The sequence below is a fragment of the Periplaneta americana genome, chromosome 11 (assembly GCF_040183065.1).
Source record: "Periplaneta americana isolate PAMFEO1 chromosome 11, P.americana_PAMFEO1_priV1, whole genome shotgun sequence".
NCBI classification, from domain to species: Eukaryota; Metazoa; Arthropoda; class Insecta; order Blattodea; family Blattidae; genus Periplaneta; species Periplaneta americana.
In genome coordinates, this window is record NC_091127.1 from 146,786,262 (window position 1) to 146,808,303 (window position 22,042).

The following is a 22,042-nucleotide window of genomic DNA, read 5'->3' on the forward strand; positions in this document are numbered from 1 at the left end:
GTGAAAGTTGAGAAAAATAAAATTAATATTCTGTAATTCACACACACACGCATGCTTGCATATTTGCACTGGTTAAGTTACGGTACTAAAACGTCACACCAAAGCAACACTCAGATATACTGATGGTCAACAATTTTCTAAATCTGGAAAAGAAGTCTCTTTCGTATTTTACGTGCTATATCAAAAGGATTCTACTCGTGCAATCATTTTGAGTTAAGGCAAATATTAGGTTCTGCTGGAGCCTGGATATATACGTAATAATAAGGCACAAGAGAATATTAATTTCGTTATATTAACTCGATAAGATTCTACAACAATAAGTATGTGAAGAGAAAATAAAAATTTTGTCATTAAGTTTCAAGGGAAAACAGAATCCATTTGACGTAGCATTACAATAAAGGTGTGGGAGGGGAGGAAAGATCTTCCCTTGTCGCCTGCTCTGCAAGCCACTGCAGAGAAATATGGGTTTTAAACAGCGGCAGTTTCCATCTGCCTCCCTTCACCTCTCTACCCCCGGACCATGCAAGACATACTCTCTATGAGCTGTCCCACCCTGCAGATCCCAGGACAACTTTGAATGCAGTGTCAATTCCAGTACAGTCGACGCGCAATAAAGATAATGCATAAGATAATAGTACATATTCCCGGTCAGATGAAATATAAAGCAATTTACCAATAAAAGCTGTAACAATTCTTCTACAAATTAAAATAAATATTTTTATTTTCCTGTCAAAGCAGGGAGTGCTGCAGCTCCGCAGCTCTTATGGACGGGCCGCCCCTGACAAAATCTTTATAACAAACAACTTGTTCATTATTTTGAAATGTGAAAGTATAATGTTTTCAGACTTGTTTCTATCTTACCAGTCATATATAACATACTAGATATATATAACATACATAACGGACATCTTGCTCCTCTGCTGCCACCCAGAAAATACCCAACACATCTAAAGGTACGGTCACACGTCGCTACTTTTGCAGCGCTACTTTTATACTGCAGCTGCAAAAGTTGCGTGTCGTGTTCACACGTAAGCCAAATGTAGTGCGCTGCACGCTACTTTTCGTGCTGCGCAACCCGAGTGCAGCAAAAGTTGCAACTGGAGGTTGCAAGTCTGTTCACACGCAAGGCGCTACTTTTGCAGCCGCAGTCATGCTGCAGGTTTCCATCTCCGTGTTGACTTCTCAATATACATTTTGTGGTTATGTTCGCATTATTAAGAAACTCATGCGAAAGCTTCCTTATCTATTATTTGCTTTTCTGTCGTATCTAGTATTCAGAAATTGACATTATTTTTACTATAAAGCTTTTAAAAACGCCTATATACTTAAATGATAACTAACAGTATATTCACGTAATCAATGTTGGCAACCCTCCTGTTTGGAACTACGCTACGGAAAATTTAAAAAATGAATTATCTCGTCACCAATTATGCTCAGACTGTGTTGTGTATTTAATAACTGTTATAAATAATTTATTTTCATCACATTTGACATTAAAATATATCGAAGCAATAGAAGTATCATTGGCACATTTGGGTGGTAACACTGGTTGCAACTGCAGCAAAAGTTTCAACAAAACCGATATAAAAAATGCCGCGGCTGCAACCCTGAGAACCCTGTTCACACGTCACTACTTTTAAGTTGCGCGCAGCATGGAAAAGTAGCGAGCAGCAGGTTCGGCAGCCGCAGTTTTTTGTACTGCATCGCTGCAAAAGTAGCGACGTGTGATCGTACCTTTAGCTGACGAGGACTTTTCAGTCAAACTGCTCTAGCCAGCAAGTTCGTAAATTTATACTAAACATTCAAATACAGCGTTTGTACACTGAAGCCACAAATAGTTAAAACACTGAATATGGAAGTCGTTCTCTCCTTTTACCGCTATGTTCCTGTTCTAACCAGCTCGTGAACGAGATTCGTTATATGTTTTGACTTCACACAGCTTTGGAAAAAATGCTTCTCTCTCAAAAATGGAACTGATTGATGCAAAATTAATTATCCAGAGTTACAGTTTAGGCTTTGTACCGGTCCATATTACGGATACCGCAGCAAAGAATCAGGGAGAAGATGAGCCCATAAATACAATGACGCCAATTCCAATGGCAACGCCAAGCACAATACTTATGTGTTTCTTCAGTGTGTCGATCAACTTATCAACGCAGCCCTGAAACAAAAACATACATGTAAGTACTAACTGGCGTAACTGCTTTGAAACGAAGTGGAGGGTAGTGTTTTCTTACATATGCATAGTAATTCAGAATTTTTTCAGTAATGCTGTTATTTCACTCGGCTCCCCAATTACTAAAATATGTTATTATGCTAACAAGATTTTAAATATATTTGACATCGATAGTTATTTCTGTCTGTATGCACCAGAACACTTCGATGAAATTTGTGTAGTGTTTATTTTATTTCTAAACACTGGTGAAGCTAGGAATGCTCATTTTTGTTCCCCACGTTTCTTTAGGAATGAGTTGGGGAGAAGAGAGAGAAGAAGGATTTTTTTTTAAGAATAATATAATTATTGATTGCATCGAATACTGTGCCATGTTTGAACTTGCTTTGAAGAGAGACGTTGAAAGCAAAACCTCTGGGATTTTCTTGCGATTTTGGAATTTGTATGCGCTAGCTAGCATGAGTTTGCATTATTTGCAGAGCCCACAGTCTTTATCCTCCATTACCCCTTTTACCACCCTCTCAAACTCACCCTGCTACATGTACTCTTCCCATGGCATTGCAGAGCTTTGAAGTAATCAGTGGTGTATATTACTTAATGATTATGGCATAGTCAAAAATAAACGGGAATTAGATTATTTTTATATAAAAGCATTTTGCTTATGTTCTGTACCAGTTCGCTTTATTGCACATTTTAACATCAGACGACACTTTCTTGACACAGCTGCTTATACCTTACATCTCGCACCTTTCAAGTTTACCTTGAACACGAACTTTCACCCATTACTCCTGCCAAAGCTGGAGTCCCTGAAGGTTCTGTCCTTGGACCTACACTTTATCTTTCGCACACAACTGATTTTCCTATGCACAGATTTTGTCAGACAGCCTCTTTCGCCCATGACACTCTTGTGTACTATTCTGCTAAGAGTCTTCTATTTATAACCCGCATTCTCCAAAGTTATGTGCGTCAATTAGAAGATTGGTTTACAAAATGGAGAAGTAACATTAATACTTCTAAAATGCAAATCGTTATATTCTTTAAGAGAATGGTTCAACTACCTCAAATAATCAATGTATTTGGAAACCACATCAATTATGAACCCAGTGTCAAATATTAGGTATTCATTTAGACAACTATGTACAGACTTATGTAATTACATAATACCATATACTTAGACACGAATTTATAATTTCATTTTGTTTATTATAAATGTTTTCGTGAATTATAATTTCTATATTATTAATTATTATATCTATATTAGTAACTTGTAGTAATGTTAAAATAATAACAATTATGGTAATTATTATTTTGGTTGACATACAAAATATTTCGTTTGATGCTAGTCTTGTAACATAAATAAATAAGACATTTACACACTAAATATGCAAATAATATTAACATACACTATGATTTTGTCTAACATAGGAAAGAAACAATTTAAAAATATTACACAACTGTTAAATTTTCTTATTATAAAAATATTGTACAAAAAAGTGTCGTGCTATATTTCTAAGATATAAATCTTGTCATAGGCTCATATTCAAATAGCATTTAGATATTACTGTAGCCAAAGTTCACGTTAAACTCCTGAAACTTTATCCCATATATCGCAACTCTAAACTTTCATTCCCTCATCAGATCTGCCATCTTGTTTGCCTGTGAAGCTTTCGAAATTGCTTCCAAACATCTTTTAAAAGTCCAACGGGTGCAAAACAGAGCAGCAAGAATAATTACAAATTCACCACATGTACTCTGCATTGCTCAACTTCACGAGGACCTAGGTCTTGAATCCATACTAAGCATCATAATCTGATACATTACTCATCTCTATGGCAGCTATCTACACTCTTGGAAACTACAACATCATAGATCCACACAGAAGATCAGAACATTTACTAGCCAATTAATTTAATAATTTTTGTTGTGTTTACATAATTTTTGTATTATAATGATTTGTATTATTGAAGACCAGCTTCCTCATGTTTGATCTGAAATCCTTACAAGGCAAACATCCGTTTTGGTGTGATACATGAAACAAAACTGCATAACTTAGGTTATGCATCACGTCATGTGACTGGCTGGTTGACATCTGTCAAACCAATAATAAAAGCTTTTTGTCAAACATCCAAGGTTCAAAAGTGACACACAACTACTTACAAAACGCACCTAATATGTTTAAAAGGAATAGAGATCCATAATATCATGTACAAAAAATGCAAATATTATTATTACCTCCTGTATGGATGACAACTCACCTCTGGATAAATGGTGCCGGGTACATGAGCACAAGCAACAACTTGCTGGAATTTTGTACACCTGGACCAGTGAGGACACGGTCAAATCGAGAATATTCCTGTCTCCCTTGTTGAACTTGCTGCCAGCCCAGTCCCTTAGTCCATTGGCACCACAGCATTGAAGCTGCAATCAGACATTTTTGTCAGTTTGGAAACATAGTAATTTAAATTGCAAACCTCGTAATTACTCAGATCTTTGGAAACGACTTTGAATGACGTCATGTGCGTCAGGAGTCACACGACAGCTGAACTGTGGTGAGAGGTGACAGACCAGTAGTGAGAGATCTCATAGAGTGCACGGTGTCTCACAGCAGCAATGCCCAAGAAAATTGAGCCTTTTTGGGAGGTGTACATTACGATCCTTTGCAATGCCAAGTAGTTACGTGAAAATCATAGGAGCCTGCAAAAAACGTGGTTTCGTTATTTCCAAGAAAGGCATCTTCTGTGTACTTAATAAGACTGGTATAGCTCGGATGAGATTAATTCCAGAGAGGAAAAAGCAAGGAAATCCACCCCCGAGACAATCCCCCACCCCTGAGATGATACAAATTAATCCCATCCGACCTTTAACAGTCTTATCAAGCACAGAATATGCCTTTTTTTGAAGTAACGAAACAACGTTTATTTGCAGGCTTCTATTAATTTCACTTAACTGTACTTGACATCAGAAATGGTCGTAATGTACCCCTCCCAAAAAAAAAGCTCGATTTTCTTGGCCATTGCTGCTGTGAGACATAGCGAATTCTGACTATAAAATCACTTACTATTGGTCTGTCGCCCTTCGCCACAATTCAGCTGTCGTGTGATGCCTGACGGACATGACGTCATTCAAAAAGTGTTTCCAGAGATTGGAACAACCTGGAATATGTTTATCACAGCCTACTATATACAGTCACGAAGCTTGAGTTTTGAGGGTGCTAGAAACAACAGACTGTGACGGTACTATTTTGCATTGCCTGTAATGAGGCGATATCAGCGACCCTAGTGGTGAGCAACTATCTAATGTTTGCATATTTACTACGTATTGTAGCATCGTTAAATCTGTCATGAAAGCTGTACCTGCAATGACGGAAGAGTTGCGCCGTTTCCTTGGATCATACACGCCCCTTTCAACATAGTGCTTCTACATATATCGTGGTGGCTTTTTGCTAGTTTTATTCTCTGTTTTTAAGTATATTATATTTTTAACTTCTGTTTTTAACCTTATATACCAAGTGTTCACTTATCATAACATGTTCTATTCGACATACACGACCTGAAGATGCCAATCAAAATTGGCGAAAACGTTTGTTTTTAAACCTGTTTAAATGTTATGACATGTTTTATTGTGTTTTTATGTTAAGTATTGACTGAAAGAACTCTTTTATCAATTAACATTGCACTTAACGGAACCAATATGCCTTTAAAATTACTACGTATTGAGCTTCGCGACTGTATATACTAGACTGTGATGTTTATTGAGGAACAGAAATGTCGGATAAAAGATACGTAACTTTCCCTACTCTACAATCACTTCATATCTTTAAACACAATATTGGTACTGATATATTCCATTATGGTTTGCTTTCAAATAATCGCCCCCATATCTTGCAAACAATATACACATATCAGTGGCGGCTCGTGAACTTGTGGATTGGGGGCGCTGCAGTAGATTTTGGTATATACAAATTTCACTTCAATCTTCTCCGCAAGGGAAAGTTGAGAAAAATTAATATTCTGTAATTCACACACACTCATGCTTGCACATTTGCACTGGTTAAGTTACGGTACTAAGATGTCACACCAAAGCAACACTCTGATGGTCAACAATTTTCTAAAACTGGAAAGAGGTCTCTTTCGTATTTTACATGCTATATCAAAAGGATTCTACTCGCGCAAACATTTTGAGTTAAGGAGGCTGGATATATTATAATAATAAGGCAAAAGAGGATATTAATTTCGTTATATTAACTCGATAAGATTCTACAACAATAAGTATGTGAAGAGAAAATAAAAATTTTGTCATTAAGTTTCAAGGGAATAGAGAATCCATTTGACACAGCATTACAATAGCTCTGTGGAAGGGGAGGAAAGATCTTCCCTTGTAGCCTGGCTCTGCAAGCCGCTGCAGCGAAATATGGGTTTTAAACAGCGGCAGTTTCCATCTGCTTCCCTTCACCTCTCTACCTCCTGACCATGCAAGACACACTCTCTATGAGCTGTCCCACCCTGCAGATCCCAGGACGACTTTGAATGCAGTGTCAATTCCAATACAGTTGATGCGCAAAAATATTATGCATCAGATAATAGTACATATTCCCGACCAGATGAAATATAAAGCAATTTACTTACGAAAAGCTATAAAAAAACTATTCTACAAATTAAAATTAAAATTACTTTTATTTTCTTGACAAAGCAGGGAGTGCTGCAGCTCCGCAGCTCTTATGGGCGAGCCACCCCCGACACGTATGCTTGCATCTGGACATGTTTGTTGTTATCATACAATCAAAAAGTTCAAATAAAAAATTTAGCAATAAGAGAGGTCTTCATGTATTAGTTTTGAAAAAATGTAAGTAGCATATACATTCACAGCACCTAATGTTACTGGTACCGGTATGCAATATTGTATGTATTGTATAATCAATCACCTTACCGTGTTAAAGCCAATGAATGATTGGTTTAATGCAAATAAACTAGTGCTTAATGTTGAAAAAAACCAGAGTAAGAAAATTTAATACCCATAATAATGAACAGTTTTCCTTCGGTATTAAATTAAATGGAACTGATCTCAAAATATCTATTAGCACGAAGTTTCTTGATTTGGAATTGAATAATCACTTAAACTGGAAAAAACACAAAGAATACACAGTACATTATTCCTAGATTGAACTCTGCCTGTTATACATTAAGATATAAACACCCTTAAAATGGCATATTTTGCATACTTTCATTCTACAATCAAATATGGATTAATAATATCCTGAGCTAACTCATCTGAAGCAAAATTACGTTTTTGTTTTTTTTCAAAAGAAAGCCCTACAGGCATGCATAAAAGGACATCCTGTAAAGATATTTTATAAAATAAAGAAATCTTGAACTTACCTTGTGAGTACGGGTACTTTCTATCACCGATGATGTTTTATGTTAAAAAATCAAGATACTTTTAGTGCTAATCAGATCATTAATTATTTTAATATAGGATACAAACCAGATTCTTCATATATTCTTCGTTGGTTTGAGCTGTTATACAAAATAAAAAAAAGTTCACTATTCATATATTACAGCCTTCAGTACCCTGCCTAATTATCTTAAAAGGGAGGTGTCAACAGAATTAACAAACATTCCTTTTCCTCCACTTTTCAACTGTTACACTTTTAAATTACAAGTAATTGATTAACTAGCGGACTTACTCGTGTTAATTATGTAAGTCTGTGCAGCTCACAGCTGTTTCGGTGCTTCATCACACCATCCTCAGAGCCTACTACATCTCGGCGTCATCTCGAACTTCTCTGCCTGTTGTGTGGATGCGTTTGATTGTTGAAAAGTGGAGTCAAATAGTGTGTGTGTACTGAAATTGAGCTGTGTGTTGAGAATTTGATTGGGGTGTGTTTTAGTGTGCTTGTATATTTCGTATTGTTCTAGTGTGTTGAGTTTTTGGTCCTTAGATTGTATGTGTAGGATTTCCATGTCCGCATTTATGTTATTGTATGTATGGTTAGCATTGGTTATGTGATCAGCGTATGTAGATGCAGTGTGTCTTTCAGAAAGCAGAAATACAACATAGCATACAGAACAGAACACACACTACAAAGACATCTCAACACTCAAAAAACACAAACAAATAAATACGACCACACAGGTGTATACAAACTCACATGCAATAGTTTCGATAAGTTCTACATTGGACAGACAGGTAGATCATTCCAAACACGCTACAAAGAACACATTAAAGCAATAACCAGAGGACACAATACATCTACATACGTCGATCACATAACCAATGCTAACCATACTGTACATACAATAACATAAATGCGGACATGGAAATCCTACACATACAACCCAAGGACCAAAAACTCAACACACTAGAACAATACGAAATATACAAACACACTAAAACACACCCCGATCAAATTCTCAACACACAGCTCAATTTCAGTACACACACACTATTTGACTCCACTTTTCAACAATCAAACGCACCCACACAACAGGCAGAGAAGTTCGAGATGACGCCGAGATCTAGTAGGCTCTGAGGATGGTGTGACGAAGCACCGAAACAGCTGTAAGCCGCACAGACTTACATAATTAACACGAGTAAGTCTGTTAGTTAATCAATTACTTATATTCAAGTGTTAAAAGTAGTGTACGCAAGATTCAAAATGGATTATAAATTACATTGATCTTTTCATTGTATATTATATATTTTTGTACAATTCTTTATTTGTTTCATATATCAAAGCTACAATGTTCATTTAAGACCTACAGAACACAAATGAAATGAGATCTCTACTGTACACAGATTATTCACCTAACAGTGCATATACTATAGGAGTTCCGGCTGCCAAGTCACTCAATTGAGCCCGCTCCTTGTGTCACGACGACTGCTGATTTAAAATATATGTCAATATAGCTGTATATAAGTCGAACACGCAGTAAGGCCACTAAGGGAAATGAATCAAAGGAGAAAAATTCGATCCAGTGCGGTAGGTTAAACTTCGACATAGCTCGGATGTTAGAGTGCCCAGTGCATAGAATTGGGAGACCTGGGTTCGATCCTCAGTGCCAGAGCGGATTTTTCTCTGTTAATAACAAATGATAACCAGCACAGATAATTCTGTAGGATCAAAAATTAATCCCTACATAGATTCTATAATATTTATTTACCAAAATGTCATATTACTGGTATACCATAAAATGGGCTAAATGTTACCACGAAAAGAAATATTTTCAAAGTATTTTTTATTTTCTCTGTACAGCACATACAGAAATTATTGTAATACTGAAAAAGTATTCTGGGCACACGGTCTGACTGTTTTATATAAAGAGATTTCTCCCATACTGCACAGAGTTTTTTTCATATTGTAATTAGTATCTACATGGGAAGTAAAATATAATCGTTTTTAGTAAAAAAATCCACCAGTCTGTATTCTGTATCCTATGAATCAAATTAATATAAACTACATACGCACCTAGGTAGTTCCTCAAATAGTATATTAGGAAAATGATTTATAAAGTTATACTGTAGTTTATTGAATGAGTAAAAACTTACCGAAGTCAGTTTGTTTGGTAATTTTTAGGAATACAATACATCACACTTGTAATGATGAATAGGTAGTTTGAAACCATTGTCTATGAAGAATGAGATTCTATGACAGGAGTGATATATTCTAATATTACTGCAGGGAAAACCGTTTAATAATACTGGGTGAACAGAGCAGAACGGGTTTCATGACTCTTAGCCGGCTGGTTTGCTATGCGCATGGAGGTGGGTGATAGGAAGTCTGCAGTAAATATAAATTACGGTTTGTCCCGTAAGATATTTCTAACAAAGAAACAAAAAATAAACACTAAAAATAAAAGCACTCGCATTTTCAAGCCATATATACACTACGGTTTGTCGCGTAAGTTATTTCTAACAAAGAAACAAACAATAAACACTTAAAAATAAAAATACAAGCATTATCAAGCCAGTAAATATACACTATGGTTTGTCGCGTAAGATATTTCTAACAAATAAACAAAACATAAACACTTAAAAATACAAGTACTCGCATTATCAAGCCAGTAAATATACACTACGGTTTGTCCCGTAAGATATTTCTAACAAAGAAACAAACAAACACTTAAAAATAAAAGTACTCACATTATCAAGCCAGTAAATATACACTACCGTTTGTCGCGTAAGATATTTCTAACAAAGAAACAAACAATAAACACTTAAAAATAAAAGTACTCACATTATCAAGCGAGATGATGTTGGAAGTGACTCCCTTCGTTGTTCAAGCATTTCTGGCACCTGCTTAGGAAATTGGCCATTACACTCTCCAGTTCCTTCAGTTCCTGCAGTATAGTCATAGGGCTTTAACTTCAGTAACTTCGTAGCCGTTCTAACAGAGCCATAGGAAATTTCCATTTGCTGAGAAAGATGTCAAAGTGATTTTCTAGGAAACCTTTACAGAGCTTGTCCAATGTCATCTAGAGTTTCTTCTGTGAGTACTATACGTGGTTTATTATGTTTTTTATCAAGGAGACTTCCCGTTTCACGTAATTTATTTACTAATTTATGAATTGTAGTTCGACCTGGAACTTAAACATCAGGAAATCTCAATTGAAATAATCTCCTTACGACACTCACAGATTCTGTACAGGCGTATGAATCATAAATGAATACGTTTTGGAGAACAGAATACCGGTAACCGAATTGAGCCGTTTCACTTAATACGCACTGTATTGCATTACCTAACAAACACGTGCCACATTTGCAAGAGTTCAACTCACAATGAAGCCTCGTGCGGCCTTGAGTCTCCCACATCAGGACGCATAGCAGACCGTTTATTTATTTTTATTTTAGTAGGTTACTTTACGACACTTTATCAACAGTTCAGGTTATTTAGTGTCTGAATGAGATGAAGGTGATAATGCCGGTGAAATGAGTCTGGGGTCCAGCACCGAAAGTTACCCAGCATTTGCTCATATTGGATTGAGGGAAAACTCCGGAAAAAACCTCAACCAGGTAGCTTTCCCCAACCGGGAATCGAACCCGGGCCACCTGGCTTCGTAGCCAGAAGTGCTAGCAGACTGTGAAACCTGATCTGTTCTATATTATTCACCCAGTATTACTTTTATGCAAACCTAGCATTAAAACACGCTTGTTATGATGCTATAAATCGCGTACAATTGGCTTAATTCTGCCACTGGTGCCAGAAAAGTTACATAGCAACTAGTATTCCATGACGTCCTCACCATAATAACACCAGTGCGTCAAGTAAGCAAAGTGTGCATTAAGTAATAATTTGTGGCTATAGAAGAGAAAAATGTTGTATGGTACACATTTGTGAAGTTGTATTTTAACAATAGTGTATTTGAGAAACTCGGCAAGCCTCATTTCTCTAACCTACACTCCTGTCAAAATACTATCCACTTCACATCATAAATTACTCGTATCATAAATTACTATTTTGAAACCCCATTTCAATATTTGCATCCGTCAAATACTCAAAATATCCTTTGGGGTCAGTAGTTGACCCTTCTCCCCATTGGTATGCGACTGCTAAAGTAAAGGATAACAAAAAACGCCACAAAGGAGATACAAGTGACATTAATTGAAGGATTAAAGAAAACATATTGCATTTAAATGTATTACTTTTAATGTATTGTGTATTCCTTACATAGAATGATCAAGTTAGCAATTGGTGATTATGTACAATATTAAACATGTCCAGCACACAAACAGAAAGCAGGTCCCTTGTTTGATGGGACACTTAACTTTTTGTTTGCCTTCATTAACAATATGACATTTGATTTGTGACCTAACACCAGAATGCAGTGGTTACAAGACAGATTACTTTACACACAGTATAAACAAAATGAATTAAATAGGTACTGTGATCATGGTAGTGTCATTGAATGAGCAGAAATCTCCGAATACACTCACAACTGATTTTCCGTTTTACAAAAATATATGTAAATATGGTCTTTTAGCTTTTCAGCCGTATTATTGATAGTGTTTAAACAATATGTTACTGGTACCCAGGGGCATACGCAAGGGGGGTGGGGTCACTGAGTTTAAACATCCCCTTGAATTAAAAAAAAAAAATAACATATTTAGATTTGAATGTTTTTTATTCATAATTGTTTTCCCTTCTCTAATTTTTCACTGTCAGAGTAACAAAATCTACATCGACATAAGGCATACTCCTCCTACCCCTCCTTCAATATAATTACTGTGCTTACTGCTGTGGCATGTTCTAATTGTAACAATGCTATCATTATTATAGAGAGACCTACTGCCTAATACCAATCCTGTAATAAACTGAAGCCGAAACAATGGCATTAAACACACACACAATAAGAATTTAACTTGTTGTGAAACATATTGAAAAGATTGTCTTGACATTTCTGCAGTGCAGATGTTAAATATTGTGCATTGTCGATTTTAAACTCATTTTAAGAGCGGTATTCACCTGACCGTTACTTTAAGTTCTGACTTTATTGTGAAACGTTCATTTAAAGTTTTGTGCATATGACAGTTCATATTTTAATAATAATGCACAAAATTTAAAATACAGATAATGTAAATTGTAAACAATTTTAATAATGACTCCCCCCTTTCCGCCCTTGACAAAATTCTGCATATGCCACTGCTGGTACAAATACAAAAATTAATGACATTGAACACAGTAGTAGTTTTCATGTTATGGACAGTATTAGGATGCTGAAAGCACTTCGTGATGGTCCAACATAGGAGTACAAGAAGTCCTAAGCTACATAATATGATAACTATCTTATCAGAAGTTGTAGTACGATCATTTTGTTTATGGCTTCTTGGTGACTTGCTATACATGTTGAGTGAGAGGACATGGAGAGAGAATCAGATAGGCAATATCTTTAAGATATTTTACTGTTAGAAAAACATGGCAATTTCAGTAATAACAACCTAGAATGTGGAGAAAATGAACTTAGAAAATTAAAATGAATACAAGATTAAATTATTATTATTTACAGACATATTTAATATAAGATATTAGATACACCACTGCACTCTGATATTCAATACTCAGCTGATTCTGCTACTTCTCAAGTTCATGTCACACATCACCTCATGCATAGTGTTCAGAAATCGGTATTTCTTTACATCCAAGACCGTTCAAAATAGACACTACTTTCCATGCTTTAGGAAATTCCATCAACAGGAAATGTGCAAAGAAAATATTTATCTTATACTGAAAATGTTTCGAGTTAGAAAAATGAAAACTTTTAAAAAGAGCATAATATGCAAGTTTATATTAATATTATTATCATATTCATTTGTTTCTTGTAACATCAGTGTTTTGATTTTGGAAGATCTGTTCACTATAACAATGACAAATAAAGCACAGATACTCCAAAACATTTCTGTTGGTCGAGATAACGGTATTTATGACACAAAGTATCATTTACAGGAAGTTTTTTAAACATTTAACAATTTTATAGACACGAGGGCGTCATATATTATAAGTAACACAAGAGCTGATGTAATATTAACAAAATTAAGGTCTTTGTAATGATACAAGTCATGAGGAATACGATTAAACTATGTACTGCTCACAAATATTTTGAGCTGTTTAAGAAATGAACAAAATTACCGGTAATAATTTTGGCACATTAAAATATATGTATAAAAATGTAAGTACTCCAATTTTAAAAGAACGAGATGCTGAATGTGTGATGATGTACACAAACAATTGTAGAAAAGAGGATACCGGGAAGTCTTATTTGAAAACATGTCTTGCAATATAAACATGACATAAAAATTAATAGACTCTTTAGCGAACAATTTTCAAAAAAATTATTGCAGTTATAATCTCATAATCTTAGACGCTTTTGGTTCTACATTAGCATTAATATGTGCAAAAAATGTGCAAGATGTAAATCAGAAAATTCTTTTCATTATAAAAGTTAAGGTACGCAAGTACTTAAAGTGATTTGAATGCTTTGTAATATAAATAATTTGTGCATGGATATTTTAAATTGTATGTTTCATTGTGTCGTTAAACATCTACTATCTATAATATATAGTATCAAATCGACTACACAATTATGACATAAGTGTCTTTTTCTTACCTATAACAACCGAAGTTTATTATCAAATTGCTCTGGTTGTAAAGTAGTTGTCTGTTGGCAACAGTTGAGTTGATAGTAAAACAACGAAAGGTGAAGACTCACTAAATCTAATTGGACTCGTACTGCAGGGCATAGATATGATTAGTGACGTGTACTTCCACAGTTTAAAAAAGTATGTTATTGTGAAGTAATTTAACACTAAGAAACAATCTGTACTACAGTACCCGAAAACTATACGATTTGAGTCTGACAATGTTTATAAACACATCGATAATAATATGGCACTCTGACCGATTAACAGCATCCTCTTTTCTGGTATCATTACAAAGAACTGACTTGCTGTCGCGTATCTCATGTCAACTTTGTATCTTATACATATACGCAGGGCTACACTTGCTATTAGCAGTACACCATTTTACAGTACTAGCAGCACATCAGTTTATGGTATAATATCAATATAGAAAACACATCTCACTCTTTCCAGTACACTCTCCTCCAAAAATAAACTCCCTTTTTTCTTCCTTAATGATAACCTGCCGATTCATTTAACTATAACTATGTAGTATTCGCATATATATTGACATTACAGATAAGTGAAAGCAACTCACAAGCATTCGTTATAAACATAAATCTAAGGTAACATGTACATCAAATTGTACAACATATAAATCACTTCAGCCTATATAGAGTCCAATATGGGAAATCTAAATCCATAAAATTGGCACTCATGTTTTTATAAATATTTTTATTACTTTTCTTTTTTAATGTACTGAGCTAACAATTGGACCTCTTTCTCATGTGAACACGCTTTTAAACTTTCAGTATGAAAGAAGATTATATCAATAAAAAACATTAAAAAAAGTATACAGAGTCGCTACAAAATATTCAATTTATCATAAAACTCTAAGAGATCGGATCCTGAGACCTGAATCAAGTTCGAGACTTTGGTATAAGTTGCGCTACATTGCACTTCAGTTCGATTGGGAGCAGGGTTGACCAAATTGCTTGGTCACATTACAAAGTGCCACTTAGAGGGTCTTTACTATCCCAACTGCGAGGTAGATGTAAATGACCCATCATATAACACTGTAATCTCATGAGATTCAAAGATGACGCTCATCGAGAAGGATTGGCCACCCCTGCTGGTCTAAAATACATAATAGAGATGGGATAAACTGTTCTTTTTAAGAAACAGTTTCGACTGTAACTGTTTCACGAAAGAAGCTGTTCCAGAATAACAGTTTCAAAGAAACAGTTTCATAACAATATGTTTACAACATCAGTGCCAACTGTTCCAACTGTTTGAACCTCTCATCTGCTTCGGGAACATGTTTCAAGGCCCTTGAATTGTCTTTAAATCACCTGTTCAGCAGTGCATTATGACAACGAAAGATAGTTGTCGTAGGTTACTATTAAGGATACAGTAAATAACTACAATTCAAAATAAATCGATTTTAGTAAAAATAATACATATAACCCTAGGAGAGTTTAATAACGATGACATTAGCCGATGATATTTTTCGCGGTATATTAATAATTAACACTATGTTAGGACACCATGAACATATTCTCCATCAATGGACAGCTAATAATTAGTATCAGATTTATTAGGGAATTTAATTCGTACAATTAAATTGCGCGATCCTACATAGGCTACTGTTGCACGAAGGCCGTGTGGAATATGGATATTATATTATCTACTTTCGATTGGAGGTCAATGGCTGCGTTCAGCCGGGACAGCGCTGGAGTAGCGATTCATTTTTGCTGAGTTACAGCAGCTGTTGGTGGCTGAACAACCAGACTCAAAATGTCCGCTGTGTTTACAAACAAACACGCCATTGTTCTGTCTACTCGGGCACCATTGGTTGATGTCTACCCCCTCCACTTTCGCTGGCTAGCAGCAGACTTGCAGCGAAAAAATTTTGCTACGAAAAATGGCGGCCGCTATTCCAGAGCTGTCGGCCAGCAAGGCGTTCAGTGCTGTCGCTATTTCAGCGCTGTCCCGGCTGAACGCAACCAATGATAGCGCTACACGTGGCCTTTACAGACAGCAAAGAAGAGGACTGTTTAGAAACTGAACTGTTTATCTCTTGGAACCATGTGGAACGTTGATACAAAACAGTTTCAATTGTGAAACAGTTTCGAATAAACTGTTCCAGCTTTTTTTTTTACCCATCTCTAATACATAAATTTAACTGCCATCCTACAGGCTGGCGACATGGATGGCAGAAACAACAAAATTATGGCAAATTATTTTAAAATCACTTATCAGTGTACGATTATGTTGTGTAAGCTTTGGGAAAAATGTTCGACTTGTAGAAAAAACACTTAAGTCCCTGTTTATGGACAGGTCTCTGGTTGTCTCACAGCAGGAATTGCAATTAAAGCATTCATATGTCACATGTGGTACCACAAACATCCAGCTAACTATTGGGTGCAATTTGTTTAAACTCATTTCATATCCTTATAGAAAAACAGTTAAGCAACCATATTTATAAACATGATTTTTGATTGAGATGAGTTTAGAGATACTTTTCCAAGAGAAAACACGCACTCTTCTCCATGGAGAGTATCTGCATCATGTACCTTGTATCATGTTAATTAAAGAAAAGCTGTTTAGTGGCATACTATTAACAAAATATAGTTATAAATATGTTGTGTGAAAGTAAAAATACAATTCAAATCGCTATTAACAGTACAGTAGAACTTGGTTATAGTGACCTCGTTTTGTGCGAAACCTCGCCTATAATGTCAAATATTCTGTGGTCCCAACTAATTCCCCACAAGACATATGCTTTCCTACCTTGCTTAATACGACAAACGCACATACGTCTACCTCTCATATAACGTCATTTTCAACCTCAGTTTGGAATAAGATTTTCTAAGAACCAAAGTATTTTAAGACACATTTTGTTGAAATCTGACCCTGACAAATTCTTTACAGTCTCCTTCTGTCATAGACCTCTGGAATGCAGATGGATTCCCCACCCCATTGTAACCTGCCCGAATTCATGCAGTATTAGATCAGTTTCGACAGGAAGTTTTCATTAAGTGCAAGCATTTTAACGCAGTATGGCCACTAAAAGAAGCGAGTGACGCTTTAGAAGTCATTAGAATTATGAACATGTTCTATGAAGCTAGGGAAGGGAGCAGTGAAATTGCAACTGAAATTATGAACATAGAACGTAATTTAGCCCTAGAAAGTGTGTATTAGGCAAGTAGAAGACAACAGAGTAAAATGATTGATTACTTCACTTCTAAGTAAAGTAGTTTGGTGAGTACTAAACAAACTGTTTTAATACAGAATACTGTATTTATAATTCTAGGCCTACGTGTATTTTATTTTTGTTCATTGTAGGCTTAAAAGTCAATATACATAAATCTAAAATAAGTCTAATTAAGTTTGTTATTTTTCATTTTCCACCTCACTAGATTGATAATGTGAATCTCGGTTACTACGACACTCGTTTATAACAACATAATGTTTAAGGTCCCTTGGATGTCGTTATAACCAAGTTCTACTGTATACTCTAATCGGTGTTAACTTTAATTTGATTAATCAATCCCACAAATTTATCTCGTACAATTCTCCACATCTTATTACAACAAAATATCTATTCGAAAGATCGAGACATCTTTAGATTCTTTTTATTACTGTAACAAAAAAGAAAAGCACCTGAGGCACTTGGGATAGAAATTATACGATAATGTCAAAATTTGATTCAACATAAAATTATATTACTTTTGTAACAGTTCTACATACTTATGTTTACTGTTACGTGGATAATTATTTATTTATTTATTTATTTTTTTTTTTGCATTTTGGTGCTTGATTCTACAATTCTTTTGTTGTACTTGGGAATGCCAAAATTAGCATACTTTTGATTGAAATTGTTTTCTAATCCTTTCCCAATATTCCTCGGGTAAGCCGTGAAACAATCTATTATATCCCTGCTAAAACTTAAATATTCTCTATCTCCTGTACATTACAATTACAGCAATTCGAGACTTTCGGTTTAAGAACTTCTGTTCTATCAAAATGTAATTGAGATACACACACCAGATCATCTCAATCAGTGAAAACGGGGGTTGAGGGTGAGAGATTAAAGAATATACATTGTGGCAATAAGGAGCAGTTAAAAAGAACAGCTGCTCTCAATAAACTGTGCAACATATTCCATAACATCAATATCACAAATATATTGTACCTTTGTACACGGAGAGTGAGTAGCAACTGTTTCATGGGTTTACCAGGTGACACCAGTGCAGCAGATCAATGTCATTCAAATTTTATATTCTCAGTAACTTATGTTTTATAGCATAGATAGATATATTTCTTATGCTTTTACTTCAATTTTGTAGATAACATATCTTACCAATCTGTGACAAATATTTATTTATCAACAACATAAATCTTCCTCAATTAAGTGAATGAAAACCATTACTGTGAGGAAACTTCATGTGATCAACTTAGAAATTTCAGAATAGGAAATATATTTCTCTAAAATTTCGAAACAAATTCGTAGCATCGCGTCATTTAAGTAATGGGTTCAGTTTTGCATGAACATTTCTTTCTCAAATCGTCATAAAATATAACACAGCAACAATAGGAATCAAATGCTGTATCATTATGAAGCTGTCATTTTCCTGTGAATATATCAGCTCATAAAATTTTATGCATTTCATATATTGTGGAAATCGTGAAGACTTGAAGCATAATACATTGCTTGAGACTGCCATTTCGCAGCTTCTTATAATATGAAAATTAGAAAGATTTTCATGTTTATAATTTTCATATTAAAGAATATTCTTTTACGAGATGAGGATTGTATGGCAAAATTACTGAAGTAAAGGCTGATTTCTGGCTCATTTATACATTAATATCCCTAGTAAAGGTACAACAACTTATAAATTTAAAGCATATTAACATAGTGTTCAAATTAAGACAAAATAGTTTTAGTATGAGAGTTTATTTTCTAGATAAAACTAGCAGTTTAATTGAAAAGATCAAGGCAATGAAAATAAATTAAATAAATTTAGTTATATCTGCGGAACAATTAGGAACTAAATACTAAGGCACAAAGAGAGATATAACTGAAGTTTTATGAAGTTATGATCATTTTAACTTTGATGTATGGAAGCGAATCATGGACCTCCAGAAGAAAGATATTTAAAAAATACAGGCCTTTGAAATGAAATTTTTAAGATCATTAAAAGAATTTAGGTTGAAAAACCACATTAGAAATGAGGATATAAGAAAAGAACTTAATATATTTTTAATCACAGACAGACTGTATAGCTCTATTGATAAATTGTTTGTGTTTGTAATTTGAAGTAGTTTGCATGATATGTATTATCAATTTCTGTACATCACAACTGGTTGAATTGTTTAAGCCTTAAATTTAATTAACTTACTTGTTTTGTATTATTCATATAGCTCAACTTATGAATGATCGTTTGCGTTGTAAATTTAATAATCTGATTGGCTATGTATTGTATACTTTTAGTAGAGCCATTGATGTAGCTCAGTCGGCAGACTTGCAGGGCTGCTAATCCGGAGCTACGTTTGGGCTTGGGTTGGATCCCCCTTTGATCTTTGGTTTCTTCCGAGGTTTTCCAAAGCCGTGGGCCTGAAGCAGGATGGTCTATGGCGAGTCCTCGGCATCAACCCCTTTGATTTGATTACCTGGTTGGGTTTTCCGAGGTTTTTCCCAACCAAAAGGCAAATGCCGGGTAATATTTTGGCGAATCCTCGGACCTCACCTCATCTCACTACATCTCGCCAAAATATTGTAAAAAATTGCACAAAATTGTAAAAATTGTAGAAAATTACTAAATTGTAAAATTTTGACTTGTTCCACATCTTAAAGCTTCATTGCTCATGTAAGATCTATGGAATAAAATAAATGAATGAATGACTAAAGGAAAACAGAAATTTGGAAGTCCCATGTAGGAAGAATGGCAAACACATGTACTCCTACAAAAGTTCTTAATAAATTACAGACCAACAGATAGAAGAGATCTTGACAGTACATGAAAATGATGGTCAGAAACTCTACGAAGTTTGAATGACTCAAACCATGAAGTGAAGAAGAAGAAGAAGAAGAAGAAGAAGAAGAAGAAGAAGAAGAAGAAGAAGAAGAAGAAGAAGAATCATGTTTATGATGTCAGCAAAAAATTTTTGATGTTATAACTAATACCATGTTGTCTTGCTCCTTTATGTTTGTGTTGAAGCAATGTGTCGATTAAAACTACACAAGTTCACGACACTTCAATTAATAATATATTCACATAACAGTATTAATTAAAACTACTGATGTTTCTGATGTTCTAAAGCATTTGCTTTTTTCAAACCCTTGTACTAATACCATGACTTAGTACGAAATTATACCAATCTGAAACTGAACTATGGTGAAATTCTCAACACATTGGTAATATATGTATAAGCCAACTAATGAACGTCTCTTAATTTGAGTTCGCTTCTTTAATTAATTATATGACGATGGTAATTTTGTGACTGAGAAGTGGTAAGAAAAGACGCAGTTCTGGTTCCGACCATTTGTCTGGAAAGAGTGGGGACAAGTAAGAAATGTCTCAGGAATCGAACCCCAGACTTCGACACATAGCTAGAATCTTTTATGAACAATTATGAAACTAAGATGAGTACCTACATTTTATAACAAAATCTTTATGACAAATAACTTGTTCATTATTTCGAAATGGTGAATGTACAATGTTTTCAGACCTGTTTCTATCTTACCAGACATATGTAACGGACATCTTGCTCCTCTGCTGCCACCCAGAAAATACCCAACACATCTTAGATGACGAGGACTTTTCAGTCAAACTGCTCTAGCCAGCAAGTTCGTAAATTTATACTAAACATTCAAATACAGCGTTTGTACACTGAAGCCACAAATAGTTAAAACACTGAATATGGAAGTCGTTCTCTCCTTTTACCGCTATGTTCCTGTTCTAACCAGCTCGTGAACGAGATTCGTTATATGTTTTGACTTCACACAGCTTTGGGAATAATGCTTCTCTCTCAAAAATGGAACCAAATGATGCAAAATTAATAATCCAGAGTTACAGTTTAGGCTTTGTACCGGTCCATATTACGGATACCGCAGCAAAGAATCAGGGAGAAGATGAGGCCCATGAGTTCAATGACGCCAATTCCAATGGCAACGCCAAGCACAATGCTTATGTGTTTCTTCAGTGTGTCGATCAACTTATCAACACAGCCCTGAAACAAAAACATACATGTAAGTACAAACTGGCGTAACTGCTTTGAAACAAAATGAAGGGTAATATTTTCTTACAAATGCAGATTAATTCAGAATTTTTTTCAATTCAGCTCCTCAATTTAATTTAATTTAATTTATTTATTTTAAACTTTACACTTGAGCTACATTAGGCATTGCAGCCCGAAAGAGCAGAAGCTCGTGCTCGGGCGCAGTTCAGATCAGTTATACAAAATATATCACAAAATTAAGAGAGTTCATTGAGCACAATAACATTAATAAATGGTAAAATACATACAGCATGTAATAAAGGGTCTATATACAAACAGAAAATACAAAAGTACATGAATATTAGAGTATCAATTTTTAACTCAATTACTTTAACAATTAAATAATTAGAGCATTCGAGGCCTAGGGGTTCATTTCACTTTCCTTCCCCCTCTTTCTGCTTTTCTGTTCCTAGTGCTGACCTGCTATGGCACTAAAATCGTCCTCCAGTGGCTTAAGGAGGGAAAGCTGGTGATCAG

At 35.0% G+C, this 22,042-nt stretch overlaps 1 protein-coding gene across 2 annotated transcripts in view; it reads right to left on the minus strand.

Annotated features, from left to right (window-relative positions):
• Positions 1–2,011: 2,011 nt before the first annotated feature.
• The window catches only part of Tsp96F (Tetraspanin 96F), a 223,706-nt gene continuing 203,675 nt past the window's right edge, over positions 2,012–22,042 (minus strand). The window contains exon 5 of one of the 2 annotated variants that reach the window (XM_069840192.1): positions 2,012–2,161. In XM_069840192.1, coding sequence (XP_069696293.1) covers positions 2,054–2,161 — 108 coding nt within the window. In that variant the 3' untranslated portion in view covers positions 2,012–2,053. Of the gene's footprint in view, positions 2,162–11,798; positions 21,518–22,042 lie in introns of those variants that run through there. The other variant, XM_069840191.1, reaches the window with a different exon arrangement.